Here is a 26,553-nt window from a genome sequence, read left to right on the forward strand (position 1 = left end):
CAAAATGTATTTGTAATGTAAATACATCAGAAATAAATCAACTACTGATTAGGTGGGAAAGAAAGAAAGAATGGAAGAACAAAAATAAAAAAATAAAAACACCAACAATTAACATAAAGTGATGAGACCAACTCATTTTGCCACTTAAAAAGATGAGAACGATACTTTTGTCATAAACTTTTGCAAGGCAGTATATATCAGCAATATTGTCGTTAACAAGTCTGCTACCTTCAAATTTCATTGTAGTAGGTATCTCGGCTTTCAGACATTTTGATGTACCCACAATGTAGAGCTGAATTTGGCTCAGTTCGTAACATCACGGACTGCTCAATGAGATGGTAGAATAGCCATCCATTGTCTAAACACATGAGCTCTTAAGGTAGAAGATTAACATAAATTGTAATCACTTATCTATATGGCTGTGAATATTCTCATTCTCTTACCGTGATATCCTTACAAGACAAGCTAGTATTTCATGAACTTCAGAACATTTCACAGCCACATTCTATTTGTTGTTACCTGTTACCTTGATGTATTGAAAAGGATGAACGTGCAAGATAGCTCTTTGCAGATTGGCAGCTCTGTACCCAATCTGAAAGCTCCAATTTTGAAAGAGTTTGCATTGACCAAGAGACGTGTGACGATTTGGCAGTTGGAGCATTGCTTCCAGTGGACTTTGGAAAATGCTATGCCACATGGAGCGAGCCTATATTTACATGTGTGCACATGCGATGGAGGTATTATTTATTACAGAGTACTGGAGGAAGCATAATTATATATACACATACATACGTGTGCGCGTATGCAACGAGATGATTTACTGTTCTTGAGCATCATGACCATTGTGGTTGCTGTTGATGATGATTACCACTACAAAGTCTTTGCTCCACGATTCTTTACAGATACATTACTGTACCATTACGGAGTCATGAAGAGTGCATTACTCGCTAATTCACGTTCCCGGCGAGCATTTGGTGGAAGATGTTACATGGTGTTCTTTTGTAAGTAAGATTCTGGGTTATTCCTCTCTGAGGAAATGCACACTGTGGGTATTGTTTTATAGGAAATCTGGAAATAATGTGTTGTTGGGCACAGAACTGACTATTCCTAGGAGAAATTGTAGGCCAAGTGTTCAGCACCTGATCATTTTTTTGATTGATTGGATGTGGCATTTATGATGCATCTAGTCCACAGAAGTTTTTTACAAATAGTGAAGTTGTTTGATTAACAGAGTATAGTGAGGTGACTGGGTTTATTTTAACATACAGTTATAACCCTGGATAAGTAGATTTCATGGTGATGATGCTATTATGGTAATGGACAGTTGTCTTATCCATAGAATTCCATTTATTTAAAGCATTGCCTTGTAGATCCGCAAATATCTACAATTTACAAAGAAAGAAAAGAAAGCTGTACATCGTTCTGAAGGCTATGCTTCAAATGAATGGAATTCTATGGATAAGATGACTGTCCATTAGCACAATAGCATCATCACCATGAAATCTACTTATCCAGGGTTATAACTGTATCTTAAAATAAACCCAGTCACCTCACTATACTCTGTTAATCAAACAACTTCACTATTTGTAAAAAACTTCTGTGGACTAGATGCAAGATAAATGCCACATCTAATCAGTCAAAAAAACGATCAGGTGCTGAACACTTGGCCTACAATTTCTCCTAGGAATAGTCAGTTCTGTGCCCAACAACACATTATCTCCAGATTTCCTATAAAACAATACCCACAGTGTGCATTTCCTTGGAGAGGAATAAGCCAGAATCTTACTTACAAAAGACCATCATGTAACATCTTCCACCAACTGCTCGTCGGGAACGTGAATTAGCGAGTAATGCACTCTTCATGACTCCGTAATGGTACAGTAATGTACCTGTAAAGAATCGCGGAGCAAAGAGTGTAGTAGTAATCATCATCAACAGCAACCACAATGGTCATGATGCTCAAGAACAGTAAATCATCTCGTTGCATACGCGCACACGTATGTATGTGTATATATAATTATGCTTCCTCCAGCACTCTGTAATAAATAATACCTCCGTCGCATGCGCACACATGTAAATATAGGCTCGCTCCATGTGGCATAGCATTTGCCAAAGTCCACGGTAAGCAATGCTCCAACTGCCAAATCGTCAAGCGTCTCTTGGTCAATGCAACCTCTTTCAAAATTGGAGCTTTCAGATTTGTTACAGAGCTGCCAATCTGCAAAGAGCGATCTTGCACGTTCATCCACATTGATGAATTACCATCTTCAGCATATAGTTCGCGGCCATGCCCCGGGTTTCTAAACCGCTTGTTGTAACACTTTTCAACCATCTTTTAAGATATAGTCACTGTTTTCCATGTTGCACAATCTTCACTGGTAAGCCATGTGCATGGACTCTTAGCCAAACAGAAATTTATACAAAATAAAATGGTGCACATATGCAATATTCCCTAACTACAAATCCTTCTTACAAAATTATGTTCTTACATCTTAATTTAACAAACTCACGTGATATTCACTACTTCATATTACAAGTTATTTTATGAAAATTTCCTAACCTAAAATCAGTGCTGTTCTTTTGTACGGTTACAATCTATGTTTCAGCGGCATACAGAAGCACTGAATATACATAGCATAATTAGGTTGTTTCTTTTTCAGGTGTAATCCATATGTTTTCTCTTTTCTCTTTACTCAAAGATAGTTTCAGAGCCTAAGAGTAATAAATTAACCAAAGAACAGAGCAAACTTTGTGTCTTTATATTACTATTAGAGTAAACTGCAAACACTCACCACTATAACCTGGCTGAAGTTTTGAGGCACCCTCATTTGTGCTGTTGTTACCTTCAAGATCGTGGGATGTATCAGGTAGATGGCGTACGTAAGCCTGCTCCAAGGAGCCCACCATCGGTGGGAAAGCATATTGTTAAATGGACCTGTGAACCACAACAGAAAGACTGGTTATCAGAAGTTCTAGCAGTTTTAGGTAGTGGTAATGTTTTTAAAAACTCTGATGTGTTAGTGTGACATTAAGCCACAGTAAAACATTTATAATTCGAGGCTAATGTTTCTTCTTCTTGTAGTGCCTTCTCCATTACTGAAGGTTGGCCACAATCACAGCTAAATCTGCACGATGTTTGCTATCCTCATCAGTCTACTAGAAACTATGGTAGTTCTGTCCAATCTCGTAAGTTCCTCAGCCAAGAGTGTTTTCTTCGACCGCGACCTCTACGTCCATCAATTTTACCTGCATGATCAATTTTGGTAGGTTGTAGATTTCATTCCTCATAATGTGCTCAAGGTAGGCTGACTTTCTTTTCTTGACTGTACACACTAACATTCATCCCCTCCTCATGCGGCTGAGAACGACAGCACTGGAGACAGTGTCAGTGCACGAGATCCGTAACATCATTTAGAAAACCCACATCTTCAAGGCATTAATTTTCCTTATGGTGTCACATTTCAGAGTCTATGTTTCAGTGCTGTACAGAAGCACTGAATATACATAGCATCAGATGAAGCTGTGACATGTCTCCAAGCTGAGGCTTCTATCATAAAAAATTACTCTTCAGCCTGTTTCCAGTCATATCAGATGTAAGGCTTTTCAAGTGTTTGCTCTATTAACCAGCGTTTCGTCTTAGGTCTGACACTAGACTCGTCAGAGTGGGATGTGTCAGACCCTACCCACTGACGCTGGGTGTATGCAGGTGAGCTTATCAGAAGCCTATATATGAGGCACAGTCTGATAACTGCATACGGGAGATAAATCTCCACAATGGAGATCAGGAGATCTACCAGATCAGGAATGGAATGAATGAAGCCCCAATCTAGCGGCGAGGATAGGAATTTTGCCAGCTGCTGAAGCCTGTCGCACTCCCCTGGGGCAATGATTAATGACTCAGATGAAATAAAATGATATTGGAGAGTGTCGCTGGAATGAAAGATGGCATGGAAAACCAGAGTACCCAAAGAAAACCTGTCCCATCTCGCCTTTGTCTACCACAAATCTCACATGGTGTGACTGGGATTTGAACCACAGAACCCAGCGGTAAGAAGTTGGCACCCTGTCACCTGAGTCTCAGAGGCTTACATAATATTATTTAAAGAAGTAAAATATCTCTATGCTTATTTTTATTTCCTCATGTCAGGCGTCTACCACCACAATACATAAATACTGCATATGGAATTATACACATTTACATAAATGTATACCAAAGAAATAGCAAGAAAATGTCATTCATATAACTTTATTAAATACTACTATGCCGTTTAGCATTAAGACTGCAAACTGCTGTGAATTAAGTGATTGATTTCACTGTCCTCAATTTGCAGTTAGCTTTATTTAGCATGCCTCTTGTCTTTAACCCACTCAAGTCACAATAAATGGCCACATTGTTGACTGCGGAATCAGATTTAATTTGACCGCCCGTAGTTTGAGCGTACCTCTTGCACAAAAACATGCATAAAATAAGAACTAATGAAGATAATTCACTCAAATTTTGCATTCATGACTTACCCGTTCTTAATTCTTTGAGTGACTGCTGGCTGTGGTATACATGTTTCATTTGAAATCATTTCAAAAGGAGTGGATCGGTGTACTCTAAAACATTGCAATTTCGGACAGTGGGCGGACTATACATTTTCGTAAGTATTTTGGAAACACTGCTGTATCCACGAGATGGGTATATAGCCTATATATATATCAAGATTATCATCTTTCTTCTCCTATTTCCATTCACTATGGTTCTTTTATGTGAGTGGCTGCGCATTTGGAAGAACTTGGCACGATACTTTCACACACAATTTCTTCAATATTCTGCTCTCTTCAGTACCTTTCACTGTTGCCATCACTATCTTCAAACACGTATTCATTTTCCAATGCCATATGTCATAATTGCCATCTAAAACAATGTCTACACGCGCTTTCGTTCTCTCATCGTCATTACCGTGAAACCTCTTCCACTGCGTAATGAATACTGAATACGATAAAAATAAATTTTTATTCAACAATCCCAGTGTCACATAGGCATACAGACAGCATTGTTTACCAACAGTACATGCCTCTAGTTCCCTACAGTGTGTATTGTGAGAAATTATATCGTAAAGAGAATCTAGCATATGAAGATAAGTGAGACACTGTGTCATTGGAAGCTGAGCTCATCATCTGATTCATGCCCCAAAACACAGTGCGTGACCACAGCTCGTCATATGACGTGGATGGGTTAGTTTATCAAGAACTGAATCTAAACATCTTTACTGCAACCTCTCTCTACTTCTCTTACCCTCCACGGCTGAGTCCGTTATTCTTCCAGACAACCAATCCTTCTCCATTCACCTCACCTGAATCCAACACCGAATCCAACTTATGCGTAAAGTTTCATCCATCAAGGTTATTCCTAACTTAGCCCTTATCTCTTCATTCTAAGTATCTTTCTGCCATTATTCACATCTATTTGTACAGAAATCATTCTTGTTGCTTTCAAGTCTGTTATTTCGAGCTTATGATCAAGATACATTGATTCAACCCAGCTTTCACTCTCATACAGAAAAGTTAAGCTGTAAACATTTTAGTCTTGGAAATGCTCATTTTTATATTACACTAGCACTTTGCAAGTTGTCTATCACATGTCCTAAATGAATCCCTCTCTGTCATTTCATGACTTATAATAAATGATCCATTTAAATTATAAACAACAAAGGTGTCTAACTCCTGTAAAAATGAAATGGCGTATGGCTTTTAGTGCCGGGAGTGTCCGAGGACATGTTCGGCTCGCCAGGTGCAGGTCTTTTGATTTGACTCCCGTAGGTGACCTGCGTGTCATGATGAGGATGAAATGATGATGAAGACGACACATACACCCAGCCCCCATGCCGGCGAAATTAACCAATTAAGGTTAAAATTCCTGACCCTGCCAGGAATCGAACCCGGGACCCCTGTGACCAAAGGCCAGCACGCTAACCATTTAGCCATGGAGCAGGACTCTAACTCCTGTAACTAAATGGAACAAAGGACTCATTCTACTGTCATTTCCCATTATGGCCCAATTGTCAACATAAATATGATTGTAATTTATTTATTTTTTTAGCATATGATGCATTCAAACCTTTAAGAAATATATTTACAAAAATATACAGTTACAACATTAGGACCATATTTTGATACTTGGATTGAAAGGTTTGTAATCCATGTGATTTCTTCTCAATTTACTAAGTAGAGTTCATCCAAGGAACCAGGTTACAGGTGTAGAAGGCAATCCTGCATGATATGTTTGCTTGTAATAAAAAAAATTTCATGTGGCTATTTCTAGCCGAGTTCAGCCCTTGTTAGGCAGACCCTCCAATGAGGTGGGGTGGCATCTGCCATGTGTAGGTACGTAACTGCATTTTATTGTAGTGGAGTATAGTGTTATGTGTGGTGTGTAAGTTGCAGGGATGTTGGGGATAGCACAAACACCTAGTCCCCGAGCCACTGGAATTAACTAATGAAGGTTAAAATCCCCAACCCATCCAGGAATCAAATCCAGGACCCTCTGAATCGAAGGCCAGTATGCTGACCATTCAGCCAACGAGTCGGACTGCTTGTAATAATCTACTGCTAATCGCATAATCCCTCAGTATAGAAAACATACTTTCCCTTTTATTGTAATTGAGGCTTTCACGGCCAGTGGTACAAATCATGTCAGTGTTTTCCGGGCTTGTAAGTTGTCCAGGAGCATGTGATGGTCCCAGCATTTCATTGAAGACTGCGCTCAGCATTGTCAAGGGTTTCAACTTTGACAGCAGCGAAGCTCACAGTGGAATGGAGTGGTGTTGCAATTCCACCTCATTATAGTTTCCGCCATGTTGGAAGGGCAGTCACTGATTGGCTGTTCTTCGGCCAATGATTGAAGCATTAAGGAGCCCAATGTATGTCGACCTGCCTTGGCGGAGACTGGCAACTGATCACCCGTTGCTTTTTCTGGTCTGCTGCGACCATCATGTACTACAGGATTTAAGGCCTTCAGGGGTGGAAACTATATAATGAGCTGTTTTAACTGTCCGTATCTCACTGGTGTAAGTGGCAATTGGAAATATCAGCACATTTACCAGCTTCAGTTTTGTATTCTTGGTGATGGTCCTGTTCCCCCTTATCTTGCCGAGTTTGGCAGTTACCATGTGGGCCAAGGCAAGACGTCTTATCTGAGCAGCCCCTATTATTTGAAACTAGAGTTCCCAGCTAGATGAATCTCCCGACCACCTCAAACCAAGTTACCCTACTCATGTGTGGGGGTGGATGTGATTTTTGTTTTAAGAGTAAGTACAACTGAGTAATCATCCTCTCTGAACAGATCAGTGGAAAATAAATTTAAAATAAAGGAAAATTATTTATTCAACAAAGGAATATGGAAACAAGTACAAAATAAAACTAAAATTATTAAATTAGGCTGAAAAATTACTAATGAATCAGAAGGGAACGTGCATTCCATGAGTAACAGTACACTTGTAATTTACATACCCTTGATTAATCCACTGTCACACATAAAGTGGATGTCGAGATCAGCAGCAGTCGCGTCATCAGCTAGTATGCAGGCCAAAGCTCTGTCTTAGGCCAGAGAGAGCGGCGCACTCTGTGAGGATGAGCACCACGGTGAAGTTGGCACCGCAAGAACACACTTGGGGGGGGGGGGGGGAGGGGTTCTTCCCTCTTTAGGAGATAAGAGTGCATAGATCATCCATGACCTATCCTCAGCTTACACAATACTATGGCCTCTCTCTCTGAAGGCCGGAAAGAGGACCGCCACATAGTAGTTGTCTTCTTAATTGCTCTCAATTTGTTGGGACTTCAGATAGCTAGCCACTCTGATTCCCAGGATGCTAAGATGGTTCGACATAGCTGAGAACAAATATCTTTAGCAGGTACATTCATAGGTCTTGGAGGTAAAAGTACCGCTTCCTTTGCAGCTTCATCCGCAAGTTCGTTTCACGCAATCCCAACGTGGCTTGGAAGCCACGCGAAAGTGATTCTGGTGCCAGCACCACTTAACCTGGCTAGAAGGTCATGAATCTGCTGCACCAGAGGGTACTTTGAGAGACAGGTTTCAACAGACTGCAGAGAACTTAACGAGTTGATACACATAAGAAAATGGTTTCTTTCGTCACCCAGTGGAAATTGCAGAGCTTCTAAGATTGCATAAAGCTCCGCCGAATACATGCTACATACACTAGGAAGCAAGATCTTCATGCTCATATCATCAGTGATGAAAGAGCAACCAACATTTTCTCCTATTTTAGAACAATCCGTGAAGATATGTCTCGCGGCCGGATACTGGTGAACGAAGTCTTGCAAATACCGCCAATAAACGGAGGAATCCGTGTTCACCTTGGGTCCATGGAGTAGATCTAGCTGTATATCTGGTCGTGTAACTAACCACAGAGGTACCTCGCTAAAAGTCTGTTCAAGACAAACACCGATATCCATATTTAATCACGACACAAGGTATCACTTCGAAATCCAACAGGCCGTGTGGCATTCAGCCGGTCTTGGTAACTCTGGTGGTATTGGGTACTAAAGGTGCATTGATACCTTGGATGTAGCAGCATTTCACGAATTTTGGCAGCGTACATGAGGAGTAACTGCTGCCTCCTTATCTGTAAAGATGGAACTCCAGCTTCAGTGAGTAGGCTGGGAATGGGGCTAGTACAGAAAGCTCCCATTGCCAGCCTAACTGCACTATGGTGAATACTGTCTAAAAGACTCAAGTGTAGATTTTGATGCTGAGCCATAAGCCGCACTACCATAGTCCATTTGGGAGAGGACCGTTGCCGTGTAAAAACATAGCAGCACCACACGGTCAGCCCCCACGAAGTGCCACTGAGAAACTTAAGCATATTAAGTCTCCTCATGCAGGCAACCATCAACTGATGGATGTGGGGTTGCCACATTAGTCTCTTATCAAATTGAAGAACCAGGAATCTGCAGATGTCTACCATTCCAGATGGGGACTGCACAAGAGGGGACAATAATCAGGAAGATGGATACTGACATTCTGCGAGTCGGAGCGTCGAATGTTAGAAGTTTGAATCACTGTGGTAGGTTAGAGAATCTGAAAAGGGAGATGGATAGACTGAAGTTAGATATAGTTGGTATAAGTGAAGTATGTTGGCAGGAAGAGCAGGATTTTTGGTCTGGCAAATACAGAATTTTCAACGCAAAATCAAACAGGGAAAATGCAGGAGTATGTTTAATAATGAATAAGAAAATAGGGCAGCAGGATAAGCTACTCTTACCAGCAGAGTGTAAGGATTATTGAGGTTAAGATAGACATCAAGGCAATGCCCACCACAATAGTGCAGGTCTATATGCTTACTAGTTCAGGGGATGACATGGAAATCAAAAAAATGTATGAAGAGATAGAAGATTTAATACAGTATGTTAAAATTGGTAAGAATCTAATTGTGATGAGAGACAGTAGGAGAATTCAGATTGGGACAGAGAAACGAAAGAGGAAGTCAGCTGGTTCAATTCTGCACCAATCACGATTTAGTCCTTGCTAATACTTGGCTCAAACACCACGACGACGGTTGTACACATGAACGAGACATGGAGACACTGGAAGGTATCAAATAGACTTCATTATGATTAGGCAGAGATTCAGAAACCAGGTGTTGGATTGCAAAACTTTCCCGTAAGCAGACATGAACTCTGATCACAACTTAATGGTCATGAAATGCCAACTGAAGTTGAAGAAAGTGAAGAAGAGAAGGAATCCCGTGAGATGGGATCAAGATAAGTTGAAAGAAAAAAGTGTGAAGGATTGTTTCAAGGAACATGTTGCACAAGGACTAAATGGAAAGGCTCAAGGAAACACAGTAGAAGAAGAAGAATGGACATTATGAAGAATGAGGTCAGTAGGGCTGCTGAAGAGATATTAGGAAGAAAGGAAAGAATCAATGGATAACTCAAGAAATACTAGACCTGATCAATGAACGACAAAAATACAAGAATGCAAAAAAAAATAATAATAATAATAATAATAATAATAATAATAATAATAATAATGAAAAGGGAAAAAAGGAATACAGATGATTAAAGAATGAAGTGTATAGGAAGTGCAGGGCAGCTAAGGAAGAATGACTGAAGAAGAAGCGCAAGGAAGTTGAAAGTTGTATGGTCCTAGGAAAAGCAAATGCTCCATAGAGCAAACCTTTGGAGAAAGGAAAACTAGGTGTATGAATATTAAGAGCAGAGATGGAAAACCACTTCTAGGGAAAGAAGACAAGGCAGAAAGATGGCAGGAACATATCCAAAAGTTGTATAAAGGTAAGGACGTAGATGATATGGTTCTGGAACAAGAAGAGGCTGTTGATGCTGATGAAATGGGTGACCCAATTATGAGGTCAGAATTTGACAGAGCTTTGAGACACCTAAATAGGGACAAGGCACCTGGAATTGATGATATTCCCTCTGAATTACTGGTTGCTTTAGGAGAAACCAGCATGGCAAGGTTATTCCATCTGGTATGTAAGATGTAAGAGACAGGAGAAATGCCATCTGATTTTTGGCAGAATGCTGTTATATCTATTCCCAAGAAAGCTGGTGTCAACAAGAGACAAGTCATATGAAACATATTCACAAAGCATTGCGAGTCTGAAAATGTAAACTGCTGAAGTCTGTCGTAGTGCATTGGCACTGCCGGTGACTCCAAGTAGCCTACACAGTGGCCTCCATGGTATGAAATAGGCATGCGTCTTGGTGGGTGTGTTAAGTACCAGCTGATGAGCCCAACTTAGCACATGGGGGCAAACCGCTGGCAACCAGGAATGAGTTAGCTGGAAAATTTATAATGTCCAATAACGGACCATTTATATTGGTATTATATATAATGCATACGATCACAGGATTGAAATTTCTATAAACTGCCATCAAAAAATTATCATTCTAGCCCTATTAACCATTTTGTGTTGTCAGTTCATAGTTAAATAAAAAGAAAGAAATAATCTTCTTCTTGCTCTTTCTTAACCTTCCACATTTTGGCTACTGGAATGCAATAGAGTAAGGGGTTGGTTGACTCACCCTTCTGCAAATGAACTTTTTTTGTCAGAGACAATCTAACGGTATCCGTTTTGCACCAAGTGCCATTAATACCAATGTAGCAGAAAAGTAGTAAATAGCTAATCATCACAGTTAATTTGGGGTCAATGTATGTTTAAATTGAACCGTTTTGTTGTTTGTAAATAATTTGGAGAGCAAAAAGACTTCTTTATGCTGCTGAGGGAAGCAAGCTCATAGTTATTCAGTGCACATAGTTCACAAGTCAGAGAAATGAAATGAATAAAATAACTATTTTATACCAGTGGGCAATAAAAGAAAGCATGACAATTCTTTTGAAGTACTTCCTGAACCTTTGAACAGTGAATCACGTGAATGTGAAGAAAATATTCCAAGCATCGACAGACTTACTGCATATGAGTAAACAACACAATAAAGGTTTCCACCTATTCAATACAAAATATATTCACAATATTTTAAAGTTACATGGAACTAGTTTCAACCCATCTAGGGGTCATCATCAGCCACATCAAAGCAAAGATCACTCTTGACGAAATCCTAAGAACAAGTTAATTTTAACAGTAAGATTATTATGGAATAACAAGTGAATGTGGTAAATGAAAAGAGATGTTAGTATGGGACAAGTGAGTAATAGCTAATAAATATACAAGGAATATACATAAGAGGTTTGGAAACAAAGTATAAAAGGGGGCTTAGTGTTGTAAAAAATTATATAATCATGGAAAACAGTAAGTCCTTATAATGAAGAATGCAATGTGAAATGACACATATAAAATTATATATGGCTTAGGAAGAGTGGAGGTGGTTTAGGAGGGGAAGAGGGCTTAAGGTGGGGCTGAAGGGTGCGGGAGAAAGGGCAATTGTCTCAGAAAAGTACCTTGATTAAATTTAGGATTGAGGTTTGGTTGGCTGCATTATTGTTTCTGAGGAAAGTGATAAATAGATCGAAGAGTATGTTGGGTTTCTCTGAGATTTCATTGAGATTGTGACTGGCGTTAAAGTATTGGTCTAGGTGTATGTAGTAATTTTCCATTATGTTGAGTAAAGGGCCCTTGTTTGCTAATACAAGGATGTCCATGTCTTGTTCGATATTGGTGAAATTATGGTTATAATCTTGATGTGTTGGCCGATGGCTGAAAACTTGTTGTATTTTATTGGGTTAGTGTGCTCGTGGTATCTGATATTGAAGTTCCTACCGGTTTGCCCGATGTAGGTTTTTCCACAGGTGTTACATTTGATCTTATAAACTCCTGATTTTAAAAAACTGCTGGTCCTGTTGATGTGTGAAGTATTGTGTAAAACGTTCATGTTCTTATAGTTGGTTTTGAAGGCTATTTTAACGCCTTGTTTCTTAAAGATATTGGTTAACTTGTAGATATCATTGTTGAACGTGAAGGTGGAAAATGTTAGAGGTTTAGTTGTTTCTTTTTTGAGGGTAGTTTTTGGGCGATATTTATGTTTATTGATTATCCTTTCTATAAAATGGTTGCTGAAGCCGTTGAATTTTGCGATTACGCGGATTGTGTTGAGTTCGTTCTTTAGATCTTTCTTGAACATAGGTATGCTGAAGGCTCGGTGAACTAGGCTGTTGTATGTGGCTCGTTTGTGGGACTGGGGGTGCGCTGAATCTTGGCGAATGGTGGAGGCTGTTTGAGTGGGTTTTCTGAATATTTTATAACTGAAAGAATCTGAGTTTCTAGTGATGGTTAAATCTAGAAAATTGATTTTTAGATTTGATTCGGATTCTAGTGTGAATTTGATATGAGGATCAATATCGTTGAGTCTTAAGAGGGTGGTGGATGCGTTAATTGATTTCTCATTCATGATTACAAAGACATCGTCAACATATCTGGCCAAAAAGAGAATGTTATCAAATTCATTGTCAATTTTGGTGTATTCAAGGAAATCCAGGTATATTTCTGCTAAGATACCTGAGGCCGGTGACCCCATTGCCAAACCATCTTGTTGATATATGACATTGTCGAAAGTGAAAAAGTTATTATTGAGGATTAGTTTTAATACTGTGATGAAGTCTTGTATCTCTAGTTTGCTTAAGTGGCTGTTTTTGTTTAAATTGTTTATAATTAACGGAATTAATTTTGATACTTATATGCTTGGGTACATGTTTACAATATCATTTACCACATTCACTTGTTATTCCATAATAATCTTACTGTTAAAATTAACATGTTCTTAGGATTTCGTCAAGAGTGATCTTTGCTTTGATGTGGCTGATGATGACCCCTAGATGGGTCAAAACTAGTTCCATGTAACTTTAAAATATTGTGAATATATTTTGTATTGAATAGGTGGTAACCTTTATTGTGTTGTTTACTCATATGTTATTCTCAGTTCAATACGGACCAACAACATGAAATTTATAACCCTTAAAGACTTACTGCAGTTTAAGACGGAAACAATTCTGACCATGATGGGCCCGATTGTTGTATATTAACTCAGAAAAATGACTTCTTCCAGAGAAACGAGTGACTATATGTGAAAAACAAAATGCTAGGTTAGAAGGTGTGCCAAGATTTTTCAAGTATCGCACCAGAAAAACAGATGGAAGTGAAAATTTCTTCAGAGTGGGGCAGTAGCAAAATCAGTAACCTTTAGGATCTTTACGGACGATGTTTGAAGAGTAATTAGCAGGCCTGTAGTCGAAGGTACACACAGATATACACTGTATGCTCTCTGCTTAACTCCACTCATTAGAGTCTGCTTTCTGATCGGTCCAGGTATATGAATAAAATGTGAGATTCAGTTTAAGAAGAAGTTTGGGTGAGTACCATTACTTCGTTTCTTTACTTACAAAAAAAAAAAAAAAAAAAAGCACTGTGTATCTGTAGCAATAAAACTAAAATGTTGACTATTAACTAACAAACAGCAAAACTGGAAGAAATACAACAAGTTGACACATTTTTTATTTAGTCAGTTTCATTATTAAAGACAACAAATGCTTTATGGAAATTAGAGGAACAATTGCATTAGTAAAATTAGCTTTTTCACAGAGAGTAAATTTATTAGTAAATACAGAAGGTTGTTCAGGATCTCTAGGGACAATGTTTGAAGGTAATTAGCAGGGCTGTAGTTGAGGGCACACACAGGCATACACCATATTCCCTCTGCTTAACTCCACTCATTAGAGTGTGCTTTCTGATTTTTTGCATGTACTGAAACCATACAGTGTCCTGTACAGCTCATTGACAGCATCTGTGTCCTTCCACCCTATTAAAATCATTTCAAAAGTCAATTTGTTTGTAGCCTGATGGGCAAAAGGAATGTCCCCAGGTTTCAAGCAGCATGTGATCAGAACCAGACCCGCGAAAGATATCCTAGCAAACAAAGGAAAGGTGGGGCTGAAACCTAGCCCATGTGAAAAAGCCCTCTCAAGTTGTAGACAGAGTTGGAGATAAAACGCAATGCAATGATAGTCTAATACACCCAGAGGTGTGGCCTAGTTTCTCAGGTTCCACATTATCAGAAGGAACTTCCAGTTATTTATGCATGTTTTATGGATGCCAATGTCGAATTCTGGCACGTAAAATTATATGATCCAGACATAGGAAAATTATGTGAGGCACACCAATGAATAGAGCTGAATTTTCTGCGTATCCCAGACTCAAAATATGGAATACTTTATTCACAGAGCAAATTGAGGTCACCAGATGTCCAGCTGTAATGTACTGCTAACTCGTGTGAATTTTGAGTGTCTCTCAAGCCAAGAATTGCACTCAAAATGTAGCTCCTTCCTTGGGTGGATGTGAGTGATATAATTAATGGCGGGACCCTGATTACGCAAGAACTGATGATCACATTGCTATCACACTTGGCTCAAGTGAAAGAGGAAATTGAAGGCTACAATACGCACCCTTTAAATGTCTTGAAGTCCCGTGATTAACGGAGCCAGTTACCTTAATAGAGCATGAAAGGCCTCCACCCCCAGTCTTCAAGCGTGGAGACAATATAAGCCAGCTTGGCCTGTGCTGAGGGCAGTTAATAGAGTGCAGTTGAGAGAGGACAGTGTGTTACATTATGTTACAGTTTTTACAGTCAAAAGTCCGCAGTCTATTGACCTCTTACAAAGACAAAGTTATTGTGTTCGTTGCTACTGTGAATTCTAAAAATCTTGTGAACTGTATGTAGGAAGTCGAACAATAGCCAAGCGAGCCTAGGCAAGTGTCTCATTGCCACGCATCAATTAAGTAGGTTGCTAGAATCATTTGTTAATGAATAGCAGGAGTCGGCTATGCACAATGCCAGCCTAAATTAGTAAATGATATCAATAAATTGGTGGTATCCAATCCACTATTCAGAGTCCAGGTTCCTCAAGCCTTATGAGCTACCCGACTCATTCTGTGAATGAGTGCCACCTGTGATTAGAGTGACCGGCCTGCATAAGGAAAAGTCTTGTGTAAATTCTGTGTGTATGTGCTGTAGACAGAGGAACGTATGACAAGTTCTGGAGTTGACACCCCTTTGGATTAATTTAAGATTGTAGCAGTTGAACGAGCCAACCAGGATGATAGACTGTTGCAGACCAGGATTGAAGGATAACACTCTCATCTCCAGCGCCGAAATTTCCATTGCAGCAGACTTTTTGCAGAGCTAGCATGTCTATCTTATCCCACTCCTCCTGCTGGGCTTTCTAGAGGCAATTGATAGTGCGTGGATTTCTAATTCCTAAGGCCCTTTCTAGAGATCCATGGGTGACCTATCGGGTGTACGACTGGTGGCTGGTCGTGGATTTTCCTGTGTTTTCCCCTCTGCAATTAAGCCCAGTCTGCCTTTGCCTTTTTTATTTAATACAGCACTGATCCTGTTCTTTGATATCAAGAAATCACACTTCTAGCACATTCCTTAGTTTGCAGAATAGCTTTTTTTTTTTTTTTTTTTTTTTTTTTTTGGCTAGTGGCTTTACGTCGCACCGACACAGATAGGTCTTATGGCGACAATGGGATAGGAAAGGCCTAGGAGTTGGAAGGAAGCGGCCATGGCCTTAATTAAGGTACAGCCCCAGCATTTTCCTGGTGTGAAAATGGGAAACCACGGAAAACCATCTTCAGGACTGCCAACAGTGGGATTCGAACCCGCTATCTCCTGGCTGCAAGCTCACAGTCGCGCGCTCCTAACCGCACGGCAACAGCTATATTTAGCATCAGAAAGGGCTGTTACGAAGCCCTCCCTCTACTGTGCATTATTTATATATTACTCACAGTGATGGTCAATCCACTTTGGCATTGTTGCAGTTAATGTTACGAAACTCTTCACACACGTTTTCAGTACTGACATGAATCATCACTCCCCATTTTGACGTACTCAAGTTTATAACAGCACCATCAGCAGCCCTCAAACTCATCACCACAGATCCCAAACAACCTTCTGTAACTCTCAGCATAGAAAGAAAGAAGCAGTTTGTGAAGACATTTATGTACAATCTATTAGTTTATGGTTGCAGAAGCTGGGCTCTATTGAAACAAAACAAGGAACATTTCGAGGCAGTGGAAATGCGGTTGTAGGGATGACTTGCAGGAACTACCTGGACAAAAAGAAAAACCTATTAAGAATTTTTAAAAGAAGTAAAAGTACAAAGAAGCCTCATGTCTAATATCCGTAGGAGAAACACAAAGCCATTTGGCCAGTTGTTAAGACACAACAGCTTCATAACCAATATCTTTGAAGGCAAAATTCTGGGTTTGTTTTAGTCACTTATACAATTACTCTTACGTTTCACATTTAACCCTTTATCTGCCAGCCTCAGACGTGCTGTCCATGTCCTATACCGCCAAGGCCTAATAAGCACTTTTTACCTTGCAGTAAATTATTCGTAATAACTTCTGTTCAATTTAGGTAAATGGATGGGCATTTCTTGTTTTGAAGGTAATGATTTGGGCATTTTATTGATGTAAATTATGCACCTTTATTCAATAAATTTTTATTTTATGAAGTGATAATTCAAACAAATATATTCTTTCTTTGAAAAGAAGTACTTCATGAACAAAAAATGTTAAGAAAAAATTTATTTTTACTATCAAAAACTGCATTATTTTAGAGAGGTGGTGTTTCCTATGCCACATAAAAAAATAGAGCTTTATGTACAATATTACAGCAACAATATTTTTTTTATTACATTAACGTGAAATTTTCTGATCTCACATTATATGCAAATGCTGCATTTCATGGTTCGTTTTAAGTAAAAAATGATTACTAATGTCTATTTCACACAAACTTAACACTCAAAAATTCACTTTTTGCCTTAAAAATATGATACAAGGAAATATTTACAAATATTTACACATGTTTATGATGTGTTCTAGCAAATGTGCTTAGGGAGGCACAAAGGGTGTACACCCTTCTTAGACTGTTTACAAATGTATCTGGTCTTTTTCCATTTACCACCTTGATTAGTACTAATCTTTCTGCATACGGAACAGTTGTGTTCTTTTTGGTAAAAGAGTAAGGGGTTTGTTGCCCACCCGTGGGAGCTGAATTGCCGCTTGGTCACCAAGCCACTCGGCAGCAAGTTCTTCAACTAAACTTGTTGTATATAGTGTTATTTCATCCAATACTAGTCCAAAACATGTATTGTACATTATTAAAATGAATAAATAAGTTGGAAAATATTTTTTCCGGAACGTCCGATCAATCGGACGTTGGCGTTTTTAGACTGAACCTCGAACGTCCGATCAATTGGACGTTGGTGGTTAAAGGGTTAAATACCTACCTCCATACCCGGTGGTACATGCTATTATGGTGAGAGCTACTGCAGACGTCCACAAAATACGAATTGTGCTGTTGTAGAAGGAGTCTACGAAGCGCCTGTACACATGTTTGGTCACCATATAGGGGTGTAAAGACACGGCACAACCAATGGCTACGATGAATACATAGAACCACAGGACTGCCACAACACGCTGCAGCAGAAAACAATGCATCGATAAATATGCTGTATGTCATGCAGACATTTCGTTCAATCATTCACAGGGATTTAATTTTCTCAATTAGCACTTACTTTTGAGGGAAGAGAGTAATGAAGGATAACAGTATGGAAATAAAGAGGAGATAACCAGTGGTGAGGCATGGGAATTTCCTGGCTGTTCTTTCGAGCAATCTACACGGAAAATCATCTTTTTCAAATAAGATATCCAATATGATGGAATTATAATGGAAGTATAAGAATAGTAATAACAAATATGGAAAAAAATACCTAAAAGTACTTATTTCATGAAGTCTGCCATAAGACCAAGTCATCGGCATGGAACAACCTGTCCTAACTGAAACCCTCTCTGACATTTACCTCAACTCAACTTGCTTTACAAAGGTAAAATATTGAGTGTATCCTCCTAATTCAATACATCATATAATACCATCATTAGATGGAGTAGTAAAATTCAAACATGTTTCAGCTCATTTGAGCCATCTTTAGTGAAAAAAGGCGAGGGGTTGAAATAATTTACATAATACAAGCTAAAAAAATGCCAAAAAACATAACGAAGGAACAAATGAAGAAACAAAAGGGAGACATGACTGAAACAAAATTAGCACAAAGTACAATATTTACATCATTATGTGGAGCAAACAACAACTTGCTGCAATAAAATACAGTGAAAACAGGGTTAATACATAATTGAAACTTAAACTGTGTTAACCTAAGGAGAAAAGAAATGAAAACAATTGATACAGATGGAAATGAACAATAAGTGCATATAGTGAGGTTGCAGACCTCTTAGTTTACAAAATATTGGTTTGTAACAATTCAAAACAAGATGAAATCATTGCGTCGAAAATTCAGGCCGAAAGTCTGTCTTTGTGGAAACACTTTCACATCGAATGGCTAGGACGGAAGCAGGAGTGAAAAAGTTTGAGAAACCAAGCCTGTGATAACGTGCAGGCAAAATGCCTGTGACAAGTGATGAAAAAAACCACACCGATGAATTTTAAAACTTTAGAACAGCTGCATTCTCAATATCGTCTCAGTCATAGTGGTCCCATTCTTGATTATTGTTTTATGATGTTGGCTGGTTGGTTTGCCTTATTATAAAAGGTCGGAAGGGCCGCGACATAAAATTGAGAAGCTGTGTTAGAGGAGATGACAGATGCATGGTAAACTGTAAGTGACCAAGTGGAAACCGTCAATGAAATTCCAATCTGTAATGCGAAAAAAATGAGGTTGTGTGAGAAACTTGGGCTAATAAGTAAAAAGTGTAAACTTTACCTTTGTAAAACCGTCAATACGGAATGATCCTAATATTTTGTACTCAACTCAACTCATTGATCTTCCATCGATGTTTTTAAGAATTTTCATGACGCATGCGTAGAATAAGGAAACTATCCATATTTTTTATACTGTCTTTGACCAGGCATTATTATTTTTTTGTTTGAAAAATTAAACACACCCTGAAAAAAGTCTTGATAATTTTTCACTACCGCACGGTTACGGTGATTCTGTGTACCATGATGAATTAATTCTTAGAGGGTGGAATTTAACATATTAAATGGTCAGAAATCCAGTGTCACCTGCACACGTAGTAATAAAAAATCTCAACAGATAGCAGTAAACGACACTTATAGATCTGGCTGAACATGGGAATTTCCTGGGTGTTCTTTCGAGCGATCTACATGGAAAATAAAATATCCAATATGAAGAATTAAACAAAGAGAAAAGGGAATCATAAGAATGTGGGAAAAAATACCTGAAAGTACTTATTTGAAGAAGTCTGCCATAAGACCAAGTCGTTGGCATGGAACAAACTGTCCTAACTGAAACCCTCTCTGACATTTACCTCAATTCAACTCATCCATCTTCCGTCGATGTTTTTAAGAATTTACATGATGCATGCGTAGAACAAGGAAACTATCCATATTTTTGATACTGTCTTTGTCCAGACATTATTATTCTTTTTGTTTGAAAAATTAAACACAGCCTGAAAAAAGTCTTGATAATTTTTCACTACCTCACAGTTACGGTGATTCTGTGTACCATGATGAATTCATTCATAGAGGGTGGAATTTAATATATTAAATGGTCAGAGATCCAGTGTCACCAGCACACATAGTAATAAAAAATCTCAACAGATGGCAATAAACTACACTTATAGATCTGGCTGGAGGGATAATCCTTGAATAGAGTTGTGTTATCTTCCTACTAGCTTTTTACAATCTGTGAGAGGATATCACGTTCAGTCGAGAGTTTTGAGACCGGCTTTCTGCAATTTATATAAGCTATTTTGTGACACAGTTAATAAGAAGATAGTCAGTGAGCAATAGGATTGCTTCAATTTTGGACTCTATGGATGTAGATGAAAGCAATTTTCCATTTGAAGAGTCCGAAGACGAAATTTAAGTAGTGAGTTTTCTCACTGCAAGAGCGACTCGAGTGCCCCGGGGAATGAAATAGCTTTCAAAAGCACTGATGTGAGTAACTTGGAACCAGGACCTTCAAGTATCATTCTGATAGGTAACATTAATCAAGGACCAATTTTACATTCATGTTTTGACATGGCAACCAAGCCTACAGAGCACTTTTCACTATTTTTTATACCAAAATTTTGACATAATTCATCAGGAAAGAGTAATTCAGGGAAATAAATGGAAACAATAGGCAACATCTCTAACTAGAAGATGTAGAATCCAACACTGGTCATATTATCCAACACTATCCGATATAAGGCCTTTGATTGGCGTAAAACTTATTTGTGAAACCATTTTTTATTGCGCTAACATGCTGTCATGAAGAAATTTGATAATATCCTATGGACATCTGCGATGGAGTACATACAATATTCAAGGTAATTTATTAATATTATGTACATCTGCATGTTTACAGCTAGTGTTCGATAATTCTAGATGAGTTTTAATTTGCCAATTTTCCATTTGAATACAGACATAAAATGCTTCCGCCTGTGTAGGGTTAAAACCTCTGTGTGATTTAATCTTTGAGTCTTTTTATTCAGAAGTTGGTCTGCCATTCAGAATTGACCTTATCTCACTAAATGTACATGATCCTAAGGAACAGTTTAAAAGGCTTTCTATAAAACAGTTATAGGAGAATACTTCATAAGTAAATTTAGTAGCAATGCTAGGGTATTGTAGTGGAAGGAAGGATAAGACCATTTTCCTTTGTGTCTAACCAGCAAATAATGCACGACACCAAGCGTGACAAACTCACCAAGGCACAGAAGATCACTGACTTGCAGCCTTGGTGAATTTGCCGTTGATGCGCTGCAGACTACATGTCGCATAAATCAGAAACATTGAAAATGTTTAGTCTTGTGGATGTACCTTGGAACTAGATGGCAATCATATCTTTTCCAACATGTTACGGGAATCTGATGGATCTACATTGTTGATAGACAAAAACAAATTATGTAATAAAGAATATGCTTAATTTATACTTTTCTATACATTGCCAGCAGACACATAGGGAATGTAATGCCTTCTGGTATCTTCGATCAGTAAAACAAGACAAAACAGACATTATCAAAAGGATAAATAACATCTGGACAAAGTGATGAGCAGCAGCAGAGGTTCTCTGTGATAAAGGGGAAAGGTGCCACTCCATCTAGAAGGTCAAGTTTACAAACGAGAAAGGGGTCTAACAGGCTGTTTTTCATCTGGATGAGTATTTCAAAGTGAACCAACTTAATTTCACCGTTATGAACCACCCCCTCATGCACATGCTTCATTTATACAACTGCTTTCCCATGCTAGATGTGTACAATTAAACTATAAAACTGAGATTGCATTGCAGAGTGTATCAAATTCACTATAATTTCAATGTATGAGAATATATTTCAAAGTACATAAAGAAATGTGTTTATATTTATGTAAGTCAATCAATCAATCAATCAATCAATCAATCAATCAATCAATCAATCAATCAATCAATCAATCATTGATCTGCATTTAGGACAGAAGCCCAAGTGGCAGATTTTGTATCAGTTGTTTACCTCGAGTTTTCTTAAATGATTTCAAAGAATTCAGAAATTTATCATACATCTCCCTAATTCCTCTTCCTATAAATGAATATTTGCCCCAATTTGTCCTCTTGAATTCCTACTTGATTTTCATATTATGATATTTCCTAACTTTAAAAGCTCTACTCAAGTATATTCATCTGTTAATGCCGTTCCATGCCATCTCTCCACTGGTAGCTCAGAACATCCTGCTCCGTTGAGTAGCTCGACTCCTTAGTCCCAAGTCTTCCCAGCCAAAACCTTGTAACATTTTCATAACACTATTCTTTTATCAGAAATCAACCAGAACAAATAGTGCTGCTTTCCACGGATCTTTTCCAGTACTCGTATCAAGTAATTCAGGTGTGGGTCCCATACACTGGAACCATACTGTACTGTAATGGGGTCTTACGAGAGAAGTATGTGCCCTCTCCTTTACAGTCGTAAAACAAGTCCTAATTACTCTTATAACCATGTGAAGAGATCTGTAGCCCTTATTTCAAACTTCATTAACGTGATTACCCCAATGAAGATCTTTCCTTAGATTAACACCTAAGTACATAGTGATCCCCGTGAGGTACTTTCACCCCATCAACATAGTAATTAAAATTGTCGAGGAAAGGGCACGTACTGGGGAAACACGGATCTTATGTAAATTTTGCACTCATGTTAAATGAGCAAAGGATAACACAATAGCCAAAATATTTCTTTCAGATATTAACTTACGTGACATACAGAAAGCGTTAAAGTTCATATGTTAGAATTAGCACGCTCGGCTATGCAGGCCACTACTCCATACCTTACCTGCAACTCGCACTATCGAACAGCTGATTTGAGGCCACGCTGACATACGCTTACAGTCATTGTATGGGACAAATGGTTGTTTGTATAATAATAATCATAATAGGCAAAGTTAATTTTGCATTGGAAGAAAACTATGGAATATGTGATATTAAATCCTTATCCTCACTTCATTAGGTGTGGTTGGTGTAGAACTGCTTTGTGCTTTCAACATTTCTACCACAAGGATCATTGCTGAAGAAGCTATAAGCAGTAACTTGCTTTCGTGTGTAACGTCTCTTGTTATACTGATTAAACTTTCGTTTCACTGTAACAATCTTATTCTATAGCCGTTATTACCAAGCAAGAGGCCACGCAGCTGTGACCTTGTATTCAGGAGATAGTGGGTTCGACCCCACTGTCGGCAACCCTGAAGATGGTTTTCCGTGGTTTCCCATTTTTACACCTGGCAAATGCTGGGGCTGTACCTTAATTAAGGCCATGGCCACTTTCTTCCTGCTCCTAGCCCTTTCCTATCCCATCATCGCCATTAGACCTATCTGTGTCTGTGCAACGTACAGCAAATTGCAAAACAAAAGATTTCCTTTATTGACCCATAATCAATGCAGGAATTACATTCTTTCACTTAATGCTGCTATATCATTTCCGCAACATGCTACGCAACTCCTAATGGAGTGCAAAAAAGATCAGTGGTGCGGTCCCTCGATGAGTGATCTCGGCATGCACCACAGTCCAGCATAGCCAAGCGCGCGATTTAAACATACCAACTTTAACACTTTCTGTACATCGCATAAGTTAATTTTCTAAAGAAATGTTTTGGCCATTTTGTTATTCTTGGCTCATTTAAAGTGAGTGCAAAATGTACATAAGGTCCATGATTCCCCAGTATATGCCCTTCCCTTATGAGAGGACTTTCCCTTTTGGTGAAACTTTCAACCTGACTTTTCATCCCATTTATAATAATGCCATTGTCTGCTGTCCATCTCACAACATCAACACTGGCACACTGGGGTGAAAGGCTGGCAACCAAGAATGTCCAATAACGAACCATTTATATTGCAATTTTGAATTTACTCATTCAGGACCAATATTTCAGGTTCCCTATGGGAATCAATATCTATATCATCAACGCCAAGCATTGGGCAGTCTAAGTTTGAGTGGTGACTCTAAAAGTAGGAAAGATCTCAATATAAAGATAAAGTTGGAATTCAAGAGGACAAATTTGGCAAATATTCATTTATAGGAAGGGGAATTAGGGATTGGAATAACTTACCAAGGGAGATGTTCAATAAATTTCCAATTTCTTTGCAATCATTTAAGAAAAGGCTAGGAAAACAACAGATAGGGAATCCTCCACCTGGGCGACTGCCCTAAATGCAGATCAGTAGTGACTGATTGATTGAGTGATTGATTGATTAAATTAGTCAACTCACTAACAGGGGTCCAACACTTCAGTGGAGAAGCCCCACTTAGATACAATGATGGTCTTTTAGTGCAGGAAATACCACTGCAAAATATCATACAGTGTTTGTTAGGTCAGGGGCGACTGCCAAAGGCATCTATTTCCATATTCAATGTGGCGTAATCAAAACCTGGCCGATACCCAGCATCAGACCCGAGCGACAGGTAGTTTGGTCATGTTAGTCCCAACTACAGATTACAATGTTATTTTCTCGGATAATTCAAGGGCTACCCCTGGAGTGATGCACTCCAGTGTTGCCTGACCAGCGTGATAAATGGACAAGTGCTACCAATTTAAGAGCGAAGCTGGCTGAGGAACCAACCCAAACAATGGTACTCTTCAAGCAAATGGTGACGATAAGGAATAAGAAGGTGATCTGCTCAACCAAGCTGTAACTGGAGAGATGGTGTAGAATAATATTAGTAAAGGAATGAGCTTGAATGAAGTTTTGCAAAGTAGGGAAGATCTTATCATGAAGATAAAATTGGAATTCAGGGGAACAATTTGGGGCAAATTTTAGTTTACAGGAACAGGAAACTGGAATTGCAAGAATTTACCAAGGGAGAAGCTCAGTAAATAGGCAATCTGCCTCCTGAAAGGCATCCTTAAGTGAAGATCAGTGGTGATTTGATTGATTGATTGATTGATTGATTGATTGATTGATTGATTGATTGATTGATTGATTGATTGATTGATTGATTGATTGATTGATTGATTGATTGATTGATTGATTGATTGATTGATTGATTGATTGATTGATTGATTGATTGATCTCAAATCGTCCAATTTGATTTGGGCATTCAACTTCCCTGTTTTACACTCATCTTACCTGCTATGATGTCAGACTGTACTGTAAGTTTGAACCATACCTTGTTCATCTTGATGGTCAGCTGGCCGGTCTTTATCCGGTGCATGATGTACCCTAACCAAATGCCCATGATCCAGGGTGCAAATCGCGTTTCAGTAGACCTATACAGGTGGCCACTTTGTAGTTTCTTTTTATTTTCCCTGGAACATGAAAATCATTAGCTAGCAACAAAAACTTGATTAAATCATATCGAATAATGAAACACTTGTACGAAGTGACAAACGTTGTAGTGTTCATTTTATTTCCTCACACACTTAGTTTCACAGTAGTGGTAAAAAGCATTGGCTAGGCAAATTTTCTGTCTACTTTAAATGAGAAGAAAAATGTACAAATAAAAAAAAAACTGTACTGATTTACCTGTGTTACAAATATGAAGGCTTAGTTTTGTAATACGATTTCCAGCACATACATTCATTCAATCAAAACATATCTATCACTTGACAAATATTTTTATATAAATGGACATAAACCACGCTTAAACCTGAAAAAAATTGTTTAAATGATTTATTTTTTTTTCACATCAGAATTGGGTAAGATAAGTGCACTCCTCTAGGAGCTTCTCTAGAAAATTATGTGAGAACATTTTAATAAACTTCTGTTTGTCCTCTGCTGCTCATTCATGGTGAAAGACAGCATGCAAAGCCCACTAAGTTGTTCGTTTGTCATTGTTGATCTAAGCCAAGATTTCACCCTACTAAGGGTGTTCAAACTCCTCTCCGCTGTGCACGTTGTCGCGGGCAGGGAAATACAAATTTCTAAAACAACACCTACACTTGGGTAAAAATCCTTACTTTCCTTTAAAAGTTCCAGGAAATTCATATCTGGTTTACAATCCTTGGTTTTTTTTTTTTTTGCTAGGGGGCTTTACGTCGCACCGACACAGATAGGTCTTATGGCGACGATGGGATAGGAAAGGCTTAGGAGTTGGAAGGAAGTGGCCGTGGCCTTAATTAAGGTACAGCCCCAGCATTTTCCTGGTGTGAAAATGGGAAACCACGGAAAACCATTTTCAGGGCTGCCGATAGTGGGATTCGAACCAACTATCTCCCGGATGCAAGCTCACAGCTGCGCGCCTCTACGCACTCGGCAATCCTTGGTTTACCACACGTCATACCACAATTCTGCATCCACCATTAACCTGCCTATTTTGCAGATATTAGAAACAACTTTCATGGAAAGCGAAAATTATTCCTTTCTTGATGTTTCATAACACAAGGATGGAGAGAATACAGCATCAGTATGGTCTTGTTTTGTTCTCCAAAACATGATTCTAGAGACTGTATCAGTGAGTCCATGTAGGGAATGTAGACTGAACCTTTGTACTAGTCCTCAGCCCTAGTTTCACTGTGGTCCACCCTGTGATGCTGCTTGTCAGTGAGGTGAAGGAGCGTTATTTCAAATCAACTATTAGAAGCTGT

At 38.7% G+C, this 26,553-nt stretch overlaps 1 protein-coding gene across 1 annotated transcript in view; it reads right to left on the reverse strand.

The window, feature by feature from the left end:
* The window catches only part of LOC136866646 (nose resistant to fluoxetine protein 6), a 187,427-nt gene that overhangs the window by 14,904 nt on the left and 145,970 nt on the right, over positions 1 to 26,553 (reverse strand). The window contains exons 9-11 of the mRNA XM_067143764.2: positions 25,137 to 25,275; positions 17,774 to 17,963; positions 2,793 to 2,935 (exon numbers count right to left, since the gene is read on the reverse strand). Coding sequence (XP_066999865.2) covers positions 2,793 to 2,935; positions 17,774 to 17,963; positions 25,137 to 25,275 — 472 coding nt within the window. The remainder of the gene's footprint in view (positions 1 to 2,792; positions 2,936 to 17,773; positions 17,964 to 25,136; positions 25,276 to 26,553) is intronic.

The sequence above is a fragment of the Anabrus simplex genome, chromosome 3 (assembly GCF_040414725.1).
Source record: "Anabrus simplex isolate iqAnaSimp1 chromosome 3, ASM4041472v1, whole genome shotgun sequence".
Lineage (NCBI taxonomy): Eukaryota > Metazoa > Arthropoda > Insecta > Orthoptera > Tettigoniidae > Anabrus > Anabrus simplex.